The 21,504-nt window shown below is 37.7% G+C and overlaps 3 protein-coding genes and 1 long non-coding RNA gene across 4 annotated transcripts in view; 2 read left to right on the forward strand and 2 right to left on the reverse strand.

The window, feature by feature from the left end:
• Positions 1-241: 241 nt before the first annotated feature.
• On the forward strand, positions 242-2,701 carry ppdpfa (pancreatic progenitor cell differentiation and proliferation factor a). Its single transcript, XM_051902381.1, has 5 exons — positions 242-450; positions 1,638-1,740; positions 1,894-1,971; positions 2,120-2,216; positions 2,304-2,701. The coding sequence occupies exons 2-5, from the start codon at positions 1,686-1,688 to the stop codon at positions 2,425-2,427; spliced, it is 354 nt and encodes a 117-aa protein (XP_051758341.1). The 5' UTR covers positions 242-450; positions 1,638-1,685; the 3' UTR covers positions 2,428-2,701.
• A 4,282-nt stretch (positions 2,702-6,983) lies between these two features.
• ptk6a (PTK6 protein tyrosine kinase 6a) lies at positions 6,984-14,432 on the reverse strand. Its single transcript, XM_051902372.1, has 8 exons — positions 13,676-14,432; positions 13,178-13,299; positions 12,721-12,887; positions 9,607-9,775; positions 9,039-9,197; positions 7,881-8,062; positions 7,640-7,793; positions 6,984-7,552 (listed from the first exon to the last, which is right to left on the reverse strand). Exons 1-8 carry the CDS (start codon positions 14,026-14,028, stop codon positions 7,317-7,319), a joined length of 1,542 nt encoding a protein of 513 aa, XP_051758332.1. The 5' UTR covers positions 14,029-14,432; the 3' UTR covers positions 6,984-7,316.
• On the forward strand, positions 7,999-12,878 carry LOC127517152 (uncharacterized). The gene is made up of 3 exons (XR_007931194.1): positions 7,999-8,132; positions 10,411-10,596; positions 12,731-12,878. It is a non-coding gene; the product is annotated as an uncharacterized LOC127517152 (long non-coding RNA).
• A 143-nt stretch (positions 14,433-14,575) lies between the features above and the next one.
• nol4la (nucleolar protein 4-like a) overlaps positions 14,576-21,504 on the reverse strand; it is a 51,931-nt gene continuing 45,002 nt past the window's right edge. The window contains exon 11 of the mRNA XM_051902370.1: positions 14,576-19,939. Within this exon, the coding sequence (XP_051758330.1) occupies positions 19,719-19,939 (221 nt within the window). The 3' untranslated portion in view covers positions 14,576-19,718. The remainder of the gene's footprint in view (positions 19,940-21,504) is intronic.

Genomic DNA, 21,504 nt, shown 5'->3' on the forward strand with positions numbered 1-21,504 from the left:
TTTGCCATTTTACTTCTTTATAAAGATTCTTTTGCAACAAACTTCCAAGGCATGTGACCGTTATGGATTGATGGAAAGGCGACATGTGGACTTGAGTTGTTTTGGTGACGCTTATCAGCCCTTGTCTACAGATGTGGGACACACCATCCCTCTTCATTTCTGCGAAAACATCGTTTTGACCTGTCAATCTCGTGCCAGCCACCAGGCCACGCTCATTGTATAATGCCAGCGAGCAAACCACGCCCACTGGGAGGTGAGCTTTTCTCGTTACTCAGGTAATAAATAGACCGTGCTCCCTACATGCTGTAGAATTTGGAGCAGAGGAGCGAAAGACCTTGGAGGGTCTCACCCAAAAAAACAAACTACAAATGGGCCCCGTCGCCTAGCGTTTACCCGACCAAGCCTTGCTTTTGGTGCATTACCAACATCAGCACTCACCAAAAATAAAAGGTAAGGGAATGAAAAAAAAAGTTCATTATATATATAATTGGGACAGGCGGGAAAGACAGGCAAAGTACTATTTACTTTTTATTTACAACTAAACTATTCGTATCAGTAATTCTGAGGTGATGCAAATGAACAAACTGCGTAAGAGAATTTTAGCTCATCTTGTTAGAACTGATAAACCCTATATCTTTGCTTTCTGTAACGTAGCCTGTCTTAGTATTTTGTACTTCCTCTTAATTAACGGTTTCTTTTATTCTTAGTAATTTAGTAGGCTACATGTCAGCTTTTCAAAGCCCTGGTGTGGCTTAAATGTCTCATCTGTTATATGTAGCACAGAAGGGTATTAACCAGGTCACGTGGTAAATCCCTCTTCCCATCTGTAACCTGACATTGACGTCTGCAGGTCCTTGATGTGAAACTAAAGCAACACAAACACGAAATTATTGTGCAATTACTCAATCACTGTGCCTTATTATTATTACTGTATATGAGTAGTTTTTTTATTATTACTGTATATTGGTAATCTTAAAACATTGGTAAACTCTAAATCAGGACATGCACTTATTTTGTATGCATGACTTTAGTATAATCTGTAGCCTGGAAATGTCATGAAGTCCATATATTTTTATTTTTTGATTAGTCTCCCTTTCTTTTAAATGCTCAAAGCAACTGCTAGCAGTCAGCCTCTAACAGCCGGGTACTTTAATAGCAAAGTCTCCTGAAATACGAGCTATTCTGCATCATGGTTGTTCTAAGCAAGTGGGTCTCTGAATATGGAAATTTGATTCTTGAAGTAACAGCTGTTAAGTATCATCTAGTCACACTAATGATAGATAACATGAAGCCGGGATGGATGTGTAGTTTCAGTGGAACATTCTCTTCTTTCAAATGTTAAAACTATTTTGACAATCTACTCTAAATGCACTGATTAATACTTGCATCTTACCAATACCATTGACCATCTGGAAGAAAAATGTTGGCAACACCTTGTCTGTGGTCTTGACAGGGTTAAAACCTCTTTAAATCTTTGAGTGTGCTGAGTTCCAGCACAGATTGCTTGTGCATCTGCCTACCTGAGATTTTTTCCAAGCTGCCCTTGTGTTTCAAAGGCCACAGTGTTGTGGTGCCATGCAGCTGTCGTCCTCAGACACATTAGTTCTCATCATTGCTGTAAATCTTTTTTCAAACAGGTTTTCCATCTTTCCATCTTGCCACTTGACACTTAGAGGACGGGGAAAATGGCAGCAATTCCATCAAGCGGTTCCCTTATCGCCACCCATGATTACTACCGAAGTAAGTTTAATAGTTTTTTTACATTGTAATGAACAACATTTAATGCACGCTATATATAGTGCTAATTTGAAAAGTAATAGAAAAATAATTACATAGTTATACATTTTTATTTTTTATTTTTATTCCTTTTAAAAATGTTTTTTCATGTTGCAGGGCGCATTGGATCTACATCTAGCAACAGTTCCTGTGGCAGTTCGGAGTACACTGGGGAGGTCATTCCACACCCACCAGGTATATCATCTGAAAATCATCCCAATACCCTAAAATCCACATAAAATATACATATAGTCAGTCATTATATTGTATGTATATATATATATATATATGTCAGCTTTCATTGTAAAGGAATAGCAAAGCTCAATGTCCAATTTCATGGCAGGTCTGGCACGACAGGACTCTGGCCACTGGTGGTCCAGTTTCTTCTTTGGGAAGCAGAATCAAATGGGGACACCCAATGGATCTGAATCCCAGCAGAAGTGAGTTTAAGAATGGTTTTGTGTTTGGCTTGACTCAGCTCCTGAGTCCTGGTTTTCATGCAAGTTGTTCTTGATTTTGATTGGCAGGGCTGGCACCTACACAGTGACAAATGGTCAAATAACCTGTGTTGCCCGGGAGATTGTGATGAAGAGACAAATGAGTGAGAGCAGTGACTCCGGGAAGGAGCCTGGATCCCCCCTCCCCTCATAAACCACCCCAACCCAATTCCACACCCTTCACCCAGGAGTCACCGCAGGCAGAAGCAGGCGACGGAGGCTCCATTTTTTATTTTTAGTAAAAACTGGCTGCTTTTTATGTCATGCTATATAGTGCTCTTTTTTTTTTTATCTATGACCAAAGTTGTAAAACTAAATGGCAAAAAAATGCTTTCCATTTGACTTGAGTATTTTCGTCACTGTATCACTGGGTGCACTTTGCAATTATATTGTATTTGCTATAAATAAATGACTAATTGCAGCCCAAAGTATGGTATGAGTATGGTGTTTCTATTCCTCCTGCATTCTGGCATTACACAGTATATTATTAAAATGATCATATACAGTTGCATTAGCGTGGATTATGGTGAATCACTATTAGGCTATCAATGCACTCTCATACTGGGATTAGCACCAAACAGTCTCTGTTCACTGACTCTGCTATTCTACAGAAAATTTGCTGCTAATCATCAGCCTGTGCGCAAGATGTTTGGAATTAAGCAGGCTTTGGTGCGATTAAAACACGTGTGCTAAGACAGGACACACTAATACAGTTTATATAACACTACTCCTGCTGCCATTGGATGCATCTATTGTATATGGAGCAACAAGAAACTAAAGCTGGTTCTTCCATCTGGCAGAATTAACTTTTAGAAACCAGCTAAACAAAAATACTAGCTGCAACATGGTCATCTGCGCAACACAAAACTGTTAATGGCAAAAAAAAGGAAGGTATTTTTGCACACTTCTAATTCCCCCCTATATCTGTTGCTAATCATAGAACTGGCATAGATTTAAAAGCAGATTATTAGTCAAAAATAACTTGGTTGTTTTTAGTAGCCATGGCCTACACAATACACTATTTAAACAATTCTCTAAAGGATTTTGATAAATAGGTCAGTTCTAATACAGCCTGCTGTAGGAGCTATATGTTGAACTTCTGTATTACTTCTGAAGACTGAATTTGATGTTATGTTAGGATGACCAAATGCTTCTTTAGCCTAAAGTAACATTAAAGGGTTAGTTCACCCAAAAATGAAAATTCTGTCATTAATTACTCACCCTCATGCCGTTCCACACCCGTAAGACCTTCATTAATCTTCGGAACGCAAATTGAGATATTTTTGTTGAAGTCCGATGGCTCCGTGAGGCCTACATAGGGAGCAATGACATTTCCTCTCTCAAGATCCATAAAGGTACTAAAAACATATTTAAATCAGTTCATGTGAGTACAGTGGTTCAATATTAATATTAAAAAGCGACGAAAATATTTTTGGTGAGCCAAAAAAACAAAAACAAAATAACGACTTATATAGTGATGGCCGATTTCAAAACACTGCTTCAGAAAACTTCAGAAAACGGAGCGTTATGAATCTTTTGTGTGGAATCAGCGGTTCGGAGCGTCAAAGTCACGTGTCAGCAGTTTGGCGGTTTGACACGCGATCCGAATCATGATTCGACACGCTGATTCATAACGCTCCGAAGCTTCCTGAAGCAGTGTTTTGAAATCAGCCATCACTAAATAAGTCGTTATTTTTTTTATTTTTTTTGGCGCACCAAAAATATTCTCGTCTCTTTATAATATTAATATTGAACCTATAATAATATTTTATTGCCGTAGACTTTCCACACTGATCCCACAGTTGTTTCTAAACAGAGACAAGAGCTAAAAACAGTCTCAGTCTGTCGATGGAATCTCCCCGCGAGCTTCACGAGCGCTCCTCCGCCCGTCAAGGTTACCCTGTACAAAGGTGAACACGTGCACACAAAAAAGTTTGTGTACAGATACGTTCTTGGAAGTGTTTCAAGCTGGTAAGTTTGTTTTGCTATTCCCAGAGTGTTTGGAAACAGTAAAACAGGAAAAGAGTTTCCAGTTAGCATGGTTAGCATTCCCAAAAATCATTCTGTTATTACTTCAGCCTGTTTTTTTTTTTTTAATATATATTTTTTTATTAACATTTCTGTTTATTGCTAATACAAGTGTTTATTCTGATAACAGGATATGACGTCTGTCCTCTATTATTTTACACGTTTGCTTACTACCATTGTTGTTACCTTCATGAATCTCATGTGTGGGCAAAATATCAATATTAGTAGACTGAGCCAGTCTCAAGAACCCCTAAACAAAGAACCAGAGTGTTTGCTTTGTAAATATTTCTTGTACTTTTGGATATTTGTGATTAAAATCTAGCAAAATATCATTGTGTATCTTCAACACAAGATAATAGAACACAATAGCCTACATGGTCAAGATGCAGTCATTTCAGTTTACTTAGCTAATCAGTTAAATCAACTGGAATTTGTGGGCATATTGTTTCCCACCTTTTTATGGGCAGTATTAATATCTCAAAGTTTTTTTTTTTTTTTTTTTTTAACTCTTGTATCTCTAACTTTATTCTGCATTTTTAACTTTTTTTCTGGTTTTAAAACATCCGACATTACTATGGCTATAGCTGCAGTTTTCGTGGAGAAAATGACTTTTGTGGTATCTGTGCCTATTTTTGCCACTCATATTGGACTAAACTCAGCAGAAACATGTTTAAAAATGTACTATAAATCAACTTATTAATACAGTCTTTTGCAGTAGACTTACGAAGCAAAGTAAAATAAATGGCACAATACTCGCCCATTGTCTCTTAGGCTTGATGCAAGTTTCACAGGCAGTGAGAGGCAACCGAACAGTGCTTTCTGTTGTGACACTGCTTTGTGAAACAAGGCTGCAATGGTATTTCAACACTCACTCAAAGCTGAGTTGAAAACTGGAAAGCAGGTGAATTACTTAAAGGAAAAAAGAAAAAGAAAAAAGAGATTGTGAGAGAGCGTGAAAGTATACAAGTCTTTAATATATTTGTCTCTTTTCTGATTTGTAGCCCTGCCACTGAAATCTGAATTATTGGGTGTCAGATTGCAGAGTACAAGAGGTGTCCAAATTCCATCAGGGAAGCCAGTCATCATGCTAACGTGACCTTCCTGAACATCCTGTCATTTTTCCGATTAGTCTGGCCAGGCAAGTCCAGAGTGTTCTCAATTCTATTTCTGCTAACCACGCACCCACAGCATGAACACGTTATGGCAACACTCGTGTTACTGAGTTTAAATGTTTCAGCAGTTGCAACAATTAGCAGGGTGTGTTGCTTCTGCAGTAGAGTGTGTGTGTGTGTGCATGTGTGTGTATGTGACCCATTTCTAATCTATGGATGTCACACAATCAAATCATTAATTGATTTTTTTTCTTCTTCTTCTTTTTTTTTTTTCATGAAATGAACAACCCTCATTCTGTCCGGTTATATTTAATTAATGATAACTACCCATAAACTACTTGTGAACAGACAACACTGTGCCAAGTAAAACTGCAGTGGAAAGTTTTCAGAGATTGTGAAATGACCTGCTTCCACAGGAACTGGCCAGACTCGATCTGGATCCGGATGTTGTGTTTATTTTCTCTCGTTTTTAAGAGCTTGTCTGCAGCAGAGATTTAAATGGGTCATATTATACGAAATCAAATCTTCCTTGATTTCATTGTACCATGAAAACATACACAACTCCCTCCCTGTCACCAGTGTTGGGGAAAGTACTTTAAAAGTACTCCCCGTCAAAAAAACTAATTTAGTTACTTTTTCTGGAAAGTATTGCGTTAGGTTACCTTTGCGTTACTTTGTCTTACCTTGACTGGTCTTGTGTGTTTGTTTTTTAATTTAAAAAAAAGTTCTGTTTTTGACAAATGTAAAGGCTAGACATGCAAATTCATGCCTGTACAGTAGAGGGCGCAGCTCATTAAACTGTGCTGCCATTCTGGATTGCAGAAGAATAGGACGCAGGAGAAGAAACTTCAACACTCTTACATGATGTTTGTCTAAAGTCAGTTTTGCTATGCCTCATTATAACTTTTACAAATTTATAAAACTTATCAGAGATTAGGTAAAAACCATATACACTTGTTCAGTGGTTTGCCACGGGGGGCGATCTCAGTGAATCCTCATGATTTGCCCCCAGTGGTGAACCACTTAAATTTTGAAACAGTTATGACATAACTAAGCTTTGTTTACTGAAATCATGTCACTTTGGCAGTTTGATAGTGCTCCGACCCACTGATTTGAAACAAAAGATTTGTAAAGGTTTTGAAGCTTCATAAATGCAGTGTTTCGAAAGCATCCATCACTAATGTAAAGTATATTAATTATTGCAGGTTTGCATAATATTGTGAGTTTGCATTTCACAGTTTTTATTCATTTTGAGAAATCCTGAATCTGTTTTTGTGCAAGTGAGTTTCGGTGAGTAACTGTATGCTCACATTTAGTCTAGAAATACAATAACCATCATGTTTACACAGTGCACACAACGCTGCACCTTACTCCCGATTTCTCTCAACATGGGGACAGGAGAGCTGTCAATCAATACATGGGAAAACAAATTTATAAAGTAAATAAAAGTAAAAAAAAGATATTTTGTTGAGAATTTTAAAAGTAATGCATTACTTTACTAGTTACTTGAAAAAGTAATCTGATTATGTAACTCGAGACACTTGTAATGCATTACCCTCAATACTGCCTGTCACTAGTGAAAAAGTGGTTTTATTTATTAGTCCATCTGATCCATTCTGAAACTTCTCTGTCTCCCAATCTGGATGGGAAATAAGCATCAAGGTAGTAGAAAAATAATCTTCAGTATGAACTGGTATTGTCTATGTAGATATGAGGAAAGGCTTGATTAAATTAAATGTGAATAATTCCACATGAAATCAGAAAATAAGCACACAAAAAGTAAAAGTGCATGAATACTGTAAAAAGAGGCAAATCAACGGGTGAAAAGGTGTTTAAAAATCAGGAGTGATGCATGAAAATTAATGCTGGCACAGTCTCACTCCTTTGCTTTTGCATGGTACTGTTAGCTGACGCCTCCTGCTGGATCTGATGTGCCATAGCTGCTCTCAGAGTTACACTCCATGATTTGAGTACTGAAGTTCTCCAGGAGATTTTTAAGTTCACTGAAATCTGGCCTTTCATCAGCTGAGTCTCTCCAACACATCAGCATTATGTCATAGATGTGCGATGGGCACTTATTGGGCGCAGGCATTCTGTACCCCGAGGAGATTAGATTGTATACCTCTTGATTTGAGAAAGCTGTAAAAACATACACAGAAAAAAAGATGTTACTCTAACCTTGCTCAGATCTGCATGAACAAGAAGATACTTAAGTGGTGTACATACCTGGATATGGGATTCCACCATACGTGAACATTTCATATAGGAGAACTCCAAATGACCAGACATCAGATTTGTTGGAGAACCTTCCATGGCTGATGGCTTCAGGAGCACACCACTTATATGGTATCTTTTGATCTACAGATGAGTAAATTGGCTCCTGTAAAACAAAAGCCCCACATTTTTTAAAAGGAAATTTAAAGAATAAATATTAGATGTTTTTGATTAACTAGAAGGTAATTCTCACCTTGATGATTCGAGCTAGGCCAAAGTCGGCTACTTTACAGATGTAGTTGGGTCCCACTAGAACATTCCGGGCTGCCAGGTCTCTGTGGATGCTCTTCTGCTCCTCAAGGTATGCCATCCCATCAGCCACCTGGCTCGCCATTTCTGTTAGTGCCTGAGCTTCCAGTTCCTGCCCCTCCTCACCTATGAAGGGAAAATTGAAGGAATCATGTGTCTGCTTCAGGACTTTGGACAAGACTCACTCTCAGGAAAGGTGTGTATATATTAGTGTGCAGTGTTGGGGGATGTTTACTTTTGAAAAATAATTACAATATTGTGTTACTCCCTAAAAATGTAACCAATTACATTACTTGGTTACTTTCTATGTAAAGTAATGTTTTACTTTACTAGTGACACGTTACTTTTGCCTGTATCTTACCCGAAATGGGCTGCTTGTTTTTTAATAACAAAAAAAGTTATATTTTTGGCAAATGTAAAGGCTCTTTCACATCAAAAGTGAAATGAATAAGCCTCAGACTGAAGTAAATGCAAATTCACGCCTGTACAGTAGAAGGCGCAGCTCAAACCATTCTGGATCACAGAAGAATAGGTAGCAGGAGAAGAAAGTTCAACACTCTTCAGCAATGAAAACAAAAAATGAAACACAAATGTGATGTTTAACTAAAGTAATTTTTGCTTATTAGTATGGTTGAATTGGATCATCGAAGCAAAGACATTGGTGAGATATATATATTTAAGTATTGCAGGTTTGCATAATATTCTGAGTTTGCATTTGATGGTTTTTATTCATTTTGAGGAATACTGAATCTGTTATCGTGCAAGTGAGATGAGTAAATGCATGCTCACATGTAGTCTAGAACTACAATAACCATCATGTTTACACAGTACACAATTTCTCAGTATGGGGACAGGAGAGCTGTCAGTCAATAAATGGGAAAAGAAAGTAACTTGCGTTACTTATTTGAATAAGTAACTCGGATATTTTCTAAATTTTAAAGTAATGTTACTTTACTAGTTACTAAATTTCTAGTGACTCAAAATAATGGAGCAGGTCACATGTAATCAACATTATTGACAGATTACAGTAAAAATTTAAAGTTGATGTCTAAAAACTTTCTTATTAACTGAGCTGACATATGAGAGTGAAAGAGAATTTGACCTCGGAGGAAATTGAGCAGGTTGCCTTTTTCCATAAGCTCAGTTATGATGTAGAACGGGGTGGAGCTTGTGCAGACGGCAAAAAGTGTGATGAGATGTCTGTGCCTGAGCTTTTTTAATATTTGAGTCTCCATCAGGAACTCCCTGTGGTTGAGAGACTCTAGAGGAGAAGGAGAAACAGTAGAGCACATCAGATGATAAACATCAGTAGTGGAAGATAGTATTTAATAATACATCTGTCAAAATATGGAATTTTTTTTTACTTATAGGCTGACAGACATAAGCCTTAAGTTTTACAATTGTTCATCGAGAGTTCTAGGTGTGCCACTAACTCTACTGGCAAGTTTATGAGGGCAGTAGCCTGTTCTCTTATTCCTCCAGCTCTCACAGTCATAGAACAAGAAACACTGCATTTCTCGCATTCACACAGTATCAGGAACAGAAAACAACAACACTAATAGGCATAGAGGAAGCAGTCCTTTCCGGTTAAAATATCCACAAGGTGTATCCTCTCATTTAGCTTTTAAAATGTGTTACTTTTTTATTTATTCTACATGCACCAACCCTACCATTGCTTTTGAGGATTTTGATGGCAACATTGACCATTCCTTTCCATTTTCCACGGTAAACATCAGCAAAGTATCCTTTACCGAGCTCCTCTTCCAGAGTAAACTCTTCCTTAGGTAACTCCCAATCATCTACTGTTTGATGGGAAAGATCCTGTGGTTTTGGTACTGGCTGTTAGCAAAACAGAGAGAAACGAGAAGCTGTTAGCAAAACAATGAGGAACACAGTACACAGTACTACAGACGAATGCATTTTGTTATATTTACATATTGTATATTCAGTGTGTGGTTATCTGATATCAATCTGATATACAAGAATCACTGTATACAGCATATAGGCAGAATATATGTGAAGTATCAGGTGTTGGAAAATCAGAAGCGAAGACCAGGAAACTTGGGTGTATCTTTAGCAGGATTCTTTATTGAGAACTTGCTGTTTTGGTCCCGCTATGGCCCTGTTTCCACCTGGCATTAAGATGCGTTTTGGTCGATCAGATCACAAGTGGACGACGCTAGTAAATACAGGTATAAATGGGGTGTAAAATGTTTTGAGCTTGTCCACTTTCGACCACTTCCAGAGGTAGTTGAAAACGCATTCGACCGGATTGCTTTCGTAGTGGAAATGTTCATATGGTCCAATGTGTTCGAACAGCCAGTAAAAACCGCCTACTTTCCGCCTACTGACCTAACACATAAACATTATGGGAAGTGCGCTTTGATTTAAACTTTGTCGGCTGAAGACCCAAATTTGGTTTGAAGACAAAAAACATACCAAGCATAATGTTCTCTCACCATTCTAACACGCAGGGCCTTGGGGGCAGTGCTTGGAGATAAAGATAAAGCAGCTGGGAGATGACCTTAAATAAAGTATGCAAATTAAGTATTCGGATTTAGGAACCCACCCCAGACTCTAGAGTTTCACCAGTCCTACTCCAATCAACACAACTATTCCAAGAATGGGACAGGGGCACCAAGAGCCATTGAAGACAAAAGGTGAGAGTTTTAGTAATCTGGCTCATTTGACTTACAATATAGAAAACAGGAACTGACAGAAACCTCTTGCTGCAAACTCTGATTAAGATAATCCTTTGTGTGATGTCATTATCTTTACCTTAAAGAGTTAGTTCACCCCAAAATGAAATTTCTGTCATTAGTTACTCACCCTCAAGTCGTTCCAAACTCGTAAGATCTTCATTCATCTTCGGAACACATATTAAGATATTTTTGATGAAATCTGAGAGCTTCCTGACCTCCCTATACACAGCAACGTCATAACCACATTCAAGGTCCAGAAAGGTAGTAAAGACAACATTAAAATAGTCAACGTGACTACAGTGGTTCAACCTTAATGTTATGAATCAACAAGAATACTTTTTGTGCGCCAAAACAAAACTAACTAACTTTATTCAACAAATTTGTCTCTCAGCCTGTCATTCGCCTACGCTGTTTACGTTTAGCGCTTCCAGGTCCTACTTCAGAATGCACTATTTTAACAATGTCTTTACTACTTTTTTGGACCTTAAATGTGGTAATTGGGGGATAAAAAAACCTCTTGGATTTCATCAAAAATATTTTAATTTGTGTTCTGAAGAAGGTCTTACAGGTGTGGAACAACATGCGGTTGAGGACATAGGATCAGCTGATCTTAAACAGACTCTTAAAGACCCCCTGTGGTGAAAATCAAGTTTTTAATGTTGTTTATATGTCTATGTGGTGTTTTTAACATGCTTTAAGACAAACCATGTCAACACCATTGCTGAGTATTTCCTATTTAAAACTGCAGTGAAAAAAACAGTCTCAAACCCGTGGTTTGAAATTGCTGATGTCTGTGATGTCACAAACTACCTTGTAACCAATCACGTCAATGTGCCGGTGGACTTTAGCATATCATTAACAGTGAACTAACTAGTCTTGAGAGAAGCCAGGTTATCCCGGTATATTTTTCTGTTAATATGAAAAATCGTGTCGATTTAAAGCGGTGGTTGATTATGATTTCACTTTTTTAACTTTAGTTAATATGTAATGTTGCTGTTTGAGCATAAACAACATCTGCAAAGTTCAAAGCAAAGGGAGATATTTTCTTTTAAAGAATTCTCTGTTTAAGGACTACAATAAGCTTCTTCTCAGGTTGGTGACATCACTAACCCTAAAATTTACATAAACCCTGCCCCCGAGATCACGCAACAAAGCAGTGAGACCATGTTATTGCAATACAGTATGTAACACAAATGCAATAGCATGTCATAAAAGCAAGATGCCAACATAAGTTATAACCGTATTTAAACTAAACTATACCTGTTCTATCTTCATGCAGCATACATTCTCTGGCTCTGTATGATCTTACAACAGTTCCCACGCGAGCGATTTATAGATTATCATTACAGAATATGCTAATTAATTACTTTAAGATAGTTAACTCCACATCAGCTACATTAATTAATTAACAATTCAGGCCATTTTCAGTGAGTCTGCGTGAGGTAATCAGCTGCTAACACAAGCTCTTGAAACTCCGCCCTATTCTTGGGAGCAGCAGCTCATTTGCATTTAAAGGGACACACAAAAACGATCAAAGATGAGTTTTAAGGGATAAAATTATTGACTACAGGGGGACTTTAAATTTGTAATCCCATACAGAGCTGCATGGAAATTTAACATTACTAGTTATTTGATCTTAAATTAACTGAATCATGTCTTCCCACAGAGTCTTTTTCCTCATATCATAGATGTTTTTTTGTTTTGTTTTGTTTTTTTTGTGTTAGTTTTGTTACTATATTAGTTCCTCTTAAATAGCACATATCATGAATCTGATGCTTGTCTCATATAGATGCCAAAGAGAGCTAGGACAGCCGTGGATATCAAGGCTTTCAATGAATAACCTAAATGTCCTCACAAAAAGCTATCAAATGACTTCAGAATACTTTTTTTTTTTTTTTTTTGTCATTTTGAAACTTCAGAAGCCACAGCCAAAGTGTAGCCAGTTATTATTCAAAAATCACCTTTTGGAGAATACTGAAGGAATAAAGTCATACAGATTTGAAATGATGAGTAAATAATAACAGAATTGTTACATGAATGACTTTCTGCATTTTCTTTTTCTTTTTTGTTTCTTTCTCTCACCCGTGTGCAGGGACGTGTGAGACGGGTACCAGACCTCAGGGAATTCCTCCTGTAGTGCTCCACCAGATTCTCCAGGCTCTGAAACATTTGACTCTGCTCCAAATAGAAACTTCCATTCTGATTCTGATGGACCTTAATGTGTTTCACTTCCTTGTCACTGCTTACCACTGGCAGAATGACACAGAGAGAGAAAGGATGCAGACAGTCGAGGAGCACTGTTTAGATATTTTCTAGCATGAATGAACCAAATAGGCGAGAAGAACACAGAGAGAAATGCTTGCACTTTCATCAAGTCTATATATGACTGGACTGACTACATTTCTTAGATTAATTTACTACTATGTCATTAGTTATGCCCTATTACTTGTAAAGACTAATAGCATAGGCAGAACCTGATGTAAAATGCAGTTTGAGTTTAAAATCAAGTTCAGTACACACAACAATCACTCTGACGTACCTGATAATACACACCCTATGTGATCCTTTTCACTGTGTCGCAACAGGAAAGCACCTGCTCCATTCCCTGGAGCCATAAGCAAATTCTGGGTCTCAAAACGATTCAGTGTCCCAAAATACCAACTAAAGAAGAACACAGTTTTTCAAATCACATGCATATGAACCAGAGTTTGGACAAGACTGCATTTGTCTTGGATGCATATTACATACGACAATAATTTGACTATCTGCAGTCTGTTTCCCATGAAAGATTTTCCACCACAGAAACAAAAAAGAAAACAAAAGGCAATTGCGACTTTTTAATCTCACAATTTTTTTCTTGTAATTTTTAATATTATATTATTATTATATGTAGTATTATTATTATTATTATTATTAGGCCTACTTCTTTGATATTGTCATTCTTGAAGAATGAAGTTTTCACAGTTCACTGGTCCTGTCCGCGCTCAGAGTTCTTGACTCAAGGTTTTCTGTATAGAAAATATTGTAGTCTACTTACGGTTGCTCTTTCACAGTTTGCCTTCTCGCCAGGAAATTTTGAGGAACGACGCCCTTGGCTGTCACCGATCCGTTTCCGTCCAGTTTAACGGCTGTCCACCAGTCACCCTCGCGCTTGCAGATTCGGAACTGCTCTCCCTCCTGGAAGGACAGTTCCTCGTCCGCGCGAGCCTGGAAGGGCCACAGCGCAGTGTATATCTCACCTTCGGGCTCAGACACGGATGAACTTGGCGGAATTTGTGGCTGAAGTTTGGTGGTGGTTGCAGATTTTTCAACTTCAGTCTTAGACGACGTGAAAAGTCTCTCACAAAACGCCCCCAAACCGGGGCACGAACAGCACCCGTTCTTGTACATTTCATTTGAATGTGAATCTATGACTGCAACAGGTTCCGGAATGATGAGACGTGGAAGCTGAGTCCTCCACCGTCAAGTGTCTAAACTCGAGTAAGAGAGCTGGGAGGAGCACACACAGGTTGTGTCTCCAACAAGAGCCTCCAACCTGGACAGCATGACAGCGCTTGTACTCAAGAATGCTGTGTAGCATAATGAGTTTTAAGACACGACCAGGCAGGTACGAAACTCCTCAGAGCTACACAGCAAATTATTAAAATATGCTGTTCTAATCGTGCAAATCTAATGTTGTGCTACATTTCCTACATTAAGCAAAAAGTTCTTTGAACATTGGATTAAACAACAGACTAAGCTACGAAAAAGACATTTATTTAGGTATATTGATTTTGTTTCAAGAGCCAAAATTACATTTACTGTAATCAATCAATACACCTGCTCTTTATGCCACCGACTTTGTTACATTTGTACTAATTCCTCTAAGTGTATAGAGGCCCAATTTATGACAAGAAAATGAAAGAAAGAAAGAAAGAAAGAAAGGCAGACTACAGTGTGATTTCAGTTCACAGATTTTATTCAGACAGCTCTGGAGGAAAGAGCAACTCAGGTTGCAGGTGCTTTCTCTGACCACACAGCGATGACACCACACCGAAAATTTTAAAATGTCTTAGAATGAGTCTCTCTGCAAAGTGATATGTAAAAGGCAGGAAAATCACCCACCTGTGCTTTTTAATTTTTTTTCTTCTTTTTTAATTTTTTTTTTTTTTTTACATTAAACAAACAGAAATGAATTTTACCTGCCATATTGTCCATCTTTTAGGCGCTTCACATATATATATATATATATTTATGTTTATCAACACTTTTCTAAAGAATTCAAATATTCAGCCACATGTACTGGATTCACTTTTAAATCACAATAAATATATATATAAAAAAAACAAACTAAACACATACGTAGCAAATCCAATATAATTGGGTTGATATTGGAGAGAGGGAGGACTCGTCAGCCAAGACGTACAGACCTGGTTAAAAAAGAAACACAGATCCAAAGGGTTCCTGAGGTTTGCATGTTCCCCGTACATAAGAACAGTGTAAGGGGAATGGCTTTCCGACTCACTGAGAGGCTTCTGACTGAGGTCAAAGAGCACAGGTCAGTTGGTTTATGAGCTGGGTGGATCTACCCCGTCCCAAACATGATGCCCCTATTCTATATTCCCAATAAAACATTTAAAAAATGACATGACATCAAGAGTTTTGTCTTTTGCTTTTTCTCTAGAACAAGCATGAATCACTAAGGGAACTACTGTAAGGGGGCATTTTACTCCCACATTTGTGGAGAAGAATGTTAGTGGTGCCCTTTGAGCTGATGATAAGTCCCTCCTCTCTCTCGTCCTCGGCATCTACCATCAGTAGTGACAACCACGTCTAAAGGCCCTTACACAGATGTTTTGTGCTGGATGTCTGACAAAGGAAGAAACGAAAGCATAGCTAATAACTCAATATTCACACTTCATTTTCTTTAAAAAAAAAAAAAAAAAAACATTTGCATGGATCATAGCAATAACTTATGAGAAAATAAATATACTGAGATTTACGCACAAAAGTGTGCAAAGGCCTTTACTGTGGTTTAAGTTCAGCATGTCCTTCAGTGTTCCCCTCCATTCTGATTTAAAGTAAAAAGCACGTTGTGGGGTCACGACAGGACAAGAGGTGGGGCTTTACTAGGACAAACAAAACCAACAACAACAAAAATAAAAGCAACAACAGAAAAAAAAAATCTTAAATTCTGTACATGTAAACATCACACACTTCCACTGAGTCAAAAAACCAGAAAGAAATCATACAAAGCTTCACATTGGTACAAAGAGAAACTGAGCTTCAGTTTCTAGTAAGTACAGGAGTAAAAACAAATAAAATACCATAATCATAATAATATTACAAAGCACCACAAAATTAAAATAGATCACAGGCAATGGTTGTTACCACATTTGATTTGATTTTAGCTGCACAGTTTAAAAAAACAAACAAAACTTGTAGCTTTTCTTTTCTTTCATTTTCCTTTTTCTTTCACGTGTCTTGTGTTCACCAACCTCAGATGTCCAGAGAGCTCCCAAAAACATCTTCTAACATCAATTATGAACAAAAAGGTACAAAACAAGGAACAAAAAAATAGGGCAAACAAAGATCAATAGCCTGATACAACTTTTGGACTCTCAATTCACATATATTTTTATGTTGTCACCATATTAATTAGAATAAGCCCAAAAACATTTCTCTTCTGCTCACATTTTTCTGCATGGAGTAAAGGAAACAAATAATTAAAATGCAGAGCAAATAAACACAGAACATTATGGCTTGAGAATGATCAGCTGCATTTCATAATTTAGGATCATATAGGTGGTTTTAAGGCTCCATCCCATAAGCATTTGACCCATTTTGTGTATACATTTTCCTTTGCGGATTGTAAAGTGCTACCAATTTTATAATTAATAAAGTGTAACATCTGAATATAAATTAATGTTCCTGCACATATTTAATCTGTTCATCAGTGAATCTATTTCAAAGAGTAACAAGTAAGAGGTAATAAACAGGCTTTCAGCCACGTATCAAAACTAAGTTGTTGGACGCAACTTTTTTTTCTCTTCAAAATTTGTGATTTGGATGTCATATTCAGTCACGTAGAGACCAATTTGAGATGCGTGTTTTACATTTGGAATGTTGAGACTCGCAACACTGATTCCCTTCAGACTGCCAGTGTCTTGCAACCTTTTTTGTAAAGTAACAAAAAGATACTTGTGGAATAAAAAAGTAATACAAAACAACAAATAAAGCGAAAATGGAACGATAAGACAGATGTGTTTGCAGCTAAATAGAGGACAATGCTCTGTTCCACATAATCAAGTTGCAGAGTGAGGACACGGTTCAAGCTATGGCTACGAGACTTGAAACTTGAAGGCCCTGTATTGTCACCACTCTACTAAAGGCTAGAGAGTCAGAGTGAGATCTCACACACTGCTATGCTGTTTTACGAGGGATCAAGTCACAATTGTTTAGGATTGTCTTTTGCTTTTTTTTTAATACAGTTATTTTTAACGATGGCATTTGTGAACACGAGAAAATGCAGGCAGGAGGAAGAGTGAGGCTGGTGTCAGAGAGGAATCGCATCGTCAATGTTCTACGTACCACTTGGTTCCTGTGGATGATGCTACCTTAGTCCACCAATCACTGCCTCTCAAGCTCTCAGGTGTTGTTAACAGAAAGGAAATGATGTCATCATCGTTTCCCTTCTGCTGATATTAGGTCCTTTCTCTCAAACTCACTGTGCATATACAGTATGTGTGCCAATAGGATGTCCCTCTGTTTTGATTGGTCCCCGTGAAGATGAAAGTGTCTCAAGTCATGAGGTTAGAAAAAAAGAGCAGCATTCACAACTTAACAGAATGTGTTTGCAACGCAATGCAGCATGGGAAATGCAGTCCTTGTCCCTTACTTTTTTTCCTAATTAAGTCCATTAACGGCCCTCCTGTCTGGGAGGTTGATGTCGCCCATGTGTTCCTGTGAGATGTTTTCCTACAGTGCATTAATGTGCTGAGGATGGAGGTTTGCCAAGGCAACCGAGCGTGTAGGAAAGGGTTTGAAGCGTTCCACTCAGCACAGCTTCATTTGCATAAAGTCCAACATTCCCAGCCAATAGAATTTCAGCATCTTCTTTTTTTGCGCTCACCAATCATGGTTTCTTTTAGTAGACTTTTATGTGTGCATGTGTAAGCTTGGATGAAAATTCTTATATATGAGAGGAATATATATATATGTACAAAGGACATCTGTTAAAGTGTTTATGATTGAAAATGATACATTTTCAGACACTGACACACTATAACGATTATCATCTACATTGCACCTTCTCCCCAAACCTCATTAGCATTGAACGGATAAAAGAGATTTTTCAAAAACCCTTTTCTCTTGAATCTGTTCTATATCTAAAATGGCTAAATCTGGAGCAAAGTTGCTGCATGGATATGCCTATGGTAACAAAAGAACTTAAAGGGTTAGTTCACCCAAAAATGAAATTTCTGTCATTAATTACTCACCATAGTGTCGTTCCAAACCTTCGTTGTAGACCTTCATTTATCTTCAGAACACTAATTAAGATATTTTTAATGAAATCCGAGAGGTTTTTTTTTTTATCTTCAATAGAAAGCAACATAATTACCACATTCAAGGTCCAGAAAAGTAAATAGTAAATACAAAAGTAATAGTAAAGACATCGTTAAAATAGTCGATGTAACTACAGTGGATGTTATGAAGCGACGAAAATTCTTTTTGTGCGCAAAAACAAAACAAAAATAATGACTTTATTCAACTATTTTCTCTCTACCCTGTCATTCTCCTACGCAGTTTACGTTGAAGACACATTGCAGAGCTTCCGCGTTCTGCGTCAGAACGCTGGCTATTGCGTCAGCCTCACATACATGCGTCATGGTGCTCATGTGAACAACGTTGGCCAATAATGAGGCGGCATTCAGACGTAAACATGGAAGCGCTTTTGGGTGAACTAAACCTTTAAACATCTAAGGAACTTTTCAAATTCAATAAAACAAGATGCCATTGACAAACATGAATCTAATCTGATAGCAATATTTTGTGCCATAGTGTAAACTTTATGCAGGAGTTGACATCATTTTGTGTTTGTTTTGGGCATCACTCCTAAACTTACTGCTTTTATGTCTCAAAAGATGAAAGGTCTGGACTCTCTGTGGTGGACTGATAGATCTCACTGTGTTGTGCTCTATGCAAGACAATGCGTACAGACACCTCTCTGTGTTCTCTGATCATCATAAAACAATGCTTAACAAGTCATCTCAGCCCTCCGAAAAGAATTAAGCCCTGATGGACTCAAAGGTAAGGAAATGTGATAAAGACACTATGATGGACATAAAGCTGTCATGAGCAATGTGTGATAGTTAGGTATACAGGAAGAGCATAGGCGGAGTTTGAGGGGTGCAAGGGGAAATCAAGTGTCTAGAGCCAAAACTGTTTTATCTTTGCGCAGTTAAATCTAAAAAATAAAATTAATTTTTATTATTGAAATAGTTTTTGGCAAAGTTAGTGTATCCTTCTTCTCAGTCGTAAACATTGCTATTGTCAAACTGTTTGCTGTGAATCAACAATCTACTTCAAGTGCATTAAACATTAATTTTAGTGACTGCAATTCCTGTTTAAGTACATTTATTCCCTCATGTGCATTAACAAGTCTGTGTAAAGCACCTTACATAGTATATAAGCCCAAAAATAATACTTGCCCAGTGCCGAATGCAAGTAAAATCTGTCAACTTTATTTATTTTTTCCCACCTCTGTAACTATTAAACTATTAATCCTAATTAAGCCACCAAAAGAGTTTTCATGAGAGGTAGCATTTCATATAGAAAATACAGGTTCATGGCCAGTGAACCTGAGAAAATTATGGCTGGTAAATGTTATCAATTTTAGACCCTGTACGTGCGCTTCAGATACAGCTTCTTCTGACCCCTCCATTTTTCTTCCCTCAAGCGAAGTGAAACTCCGCCTATGGGCTTTAGGTGTATGTGTATGTAAGTGCACATAGCTACATGTATCTTTCCTGTCATAGTATGTATTTTGTGTACGTGTGTTTATGAGAGAGAGACGGGCAGCACCAGCCTGTGTGCAGTTCTCAATTCTGCTGCAGTATGAGGTTCTCGAGCTCATCAGCAGAGCGGAGCAGGAAGGCCGCAGACTCCCGATAACCCGCAATCAGTTGCCGAACGGCCGTGACCTCGGGTGGGCTGAGCTGGGCAGATGCCCCTCCACCCCCTCCACCCTGACCATGACTGTTTGAACTGGAGGAGGAAGTGCTGTTGGATGCCAAAGATTTCATACTGAGATCAGTAGGACCTAAAAGAAAAAGGAGACATTTATTAAAATCAATATGAAGAGTTCAGATGCAAAAGCCGCTAAACACCACCTCCGTCAAGAATGAGATAATGATATTAAGCGAATGCTCTCCACACATAGTATACGTTCATCAAATCCTTTCACTTCAAATCCACTAAATCCCAGCGTCAGAAGAACCAATTGGAAGGCGCAAATCGAATCATATGATTTCAAGATGAATGACGGTGTGCATATGAGTCAGCTTTCAATTGCCGAGCTGCAATTTTTAATCATGTTTTGTCCATTGTTTCAGTGGCAATAACAGGATTTACTACTACAATGTTCTTTTTGTTGCTGTAATACTGTTGCTGTAATACCAATGATTTGACTAAGGTGACATTTTTTACAGTTTTTTTCAACTGCTTACACACAAAATTCTTACTTGTCACAACAGTTTCTGAAACCTGACACTCAAACACAAGAACCACACACCAAATCTGCAAAACCATATACTAATTCTCGGCCATCGACTCGGTTTCAATTTCATAAAAAACTTTTTTGCAAAACAACACACAATTCTCTATGTAACACACAAAAATCTAACAGGAAGTATCTTGATTTCCTTTTTCAAACACAACCATTGTTTCTGTCCAACCACATAGTTGATGTATTTCTTTTCTTCCATACTGTTGTAATACTGTATTCACAACTACAAATGCTTACTGTAAAAAAAAAAAAAAAAAGTTGCTTTCGTGTTTTCGAATTTTTCTACATCTCTGCCAATTACTTTTAATCTTGTACAGAAATGTACATAGGAGCTCATGAAAGAAGAGATTTAGGTGTTGAATAACTCTGTGTATATGATATATCCAAATATAGAATATTATGGCAAAGGTGTTTGCAACGTAAGACAAATGTTTGCTTTTGAGATGTGTTTGTTGTTCCACACCCGTAAGACCTTTGTCCATCTTTGGAACACAAATTAAGATATTTTTGATAAAATCCGATGGCTCAGTGAGGCCTGCATTGCCAGCAAGACAATTAACACTTTCAATGCCCAGAAAGTTACTAAAGACGTATTTAAAACAGTTCATGTGACTACAGTGGTCCAACCTTAATGTTATGAAGTGCGCCAAAAAAACAAAATAACTTTATTCAACAATATCTAGTGATGGGCAATTTCAAAACACTGATTCATGAAGCTTTGAAGCTTTACGAATCTTTTGTTTCGAATCAGTGGTTAGGAGCATGTATCAAACTGCCAAAGTCACGTAATTTCAGTAAACGAGGCTTTGTTACGTCATAAGTGTTTCGAAATTTCAATGGTTCACCACTGGGAGGAGCAACTTTGGCAGTTTGATACATGCTCCGAACCACTGATTTGAAATAAAAGATTCGTAAAGCTTCAAAGCTTCATGAAGCAGTGTTTTGAGATCGCCCATCACTAGATATTGTTGAATAAAGTCGTTATTTTGTTTTTTTGGCACACAAAAATTATTCTCGTCGCTTCATAACATTAAGGTTGAACCACTGTAGTCACATGAACTGTTTTAAATACGTCTTTAGTAACTTTCTGGGCACTGAAA

This window comes from Ctenopharyngodon idella, chromosome 8 (assembly GCF_019924925.1).
Source record: "Ctenopharyngodon idella isolate HZGC_01 chromosome 8, HZGC01, whole genome shotgun sequence".
In the NCBI taxonomy this organism is placed as follows: Eukaryota; Metazoa; Chordata; class Actinopteri; order Cypriniformes; family Xenocyprididae; genus Ctenopharyngodon; species Ctenopharyngodon idella.

What these genes read in the sequence shown, in the direction of transcription:
- ptk6a (XM_051902372.1), bottom strand. Translation starts at nt 14,028, where the DNA reads ATGTACAAGAACGGGTGCTGTTCGTGCCCCGGTTTGGGGGCGTTTTGT. An exon ending in CAAAATCCTCAAAAGCAATG is followed by an intron (nt 9,198 to 9,606) that starts GTAGGGTTGGTG and finishes CTTCTCCTCTAG; the next exon opens with AGTCTCTCAACCACAGGGAG. An exon ending in GCCTAGCTCGAATCATCAAG is followed by an intron (nt 7,794 to 7,880) that starts GTGAGAATTACC and finishes TTTGTTTTACAG; the next exon opens with GAGCCAATTTACTCATCTGT.
- ppdpfa (XM_051902381.1), top strand. Translation starts at nt 1,686, where the DNA reads ATGGCAGCAATTCCATCAAGCGGTTCCCTTATCGCCACCCATGATTAC. An exon ending in GGTCATTCCACACCCACCAG is followed by an intron (nt 1,972 to 2,119) that starts GTATATCATCTG and finishes ATTTCATGGCAG; the next exon opens with GTCTGGCACGACAGGACTCT. An exon ending in GGATCTGAATCCCAGCAGAA is followed by an intron (nt 2,217 to 2,303) that starts GTGAGTTTAAGA and finishes TTTGATTGGCAG; the next exon opens with GGCTGGCACCTACACAGTGA.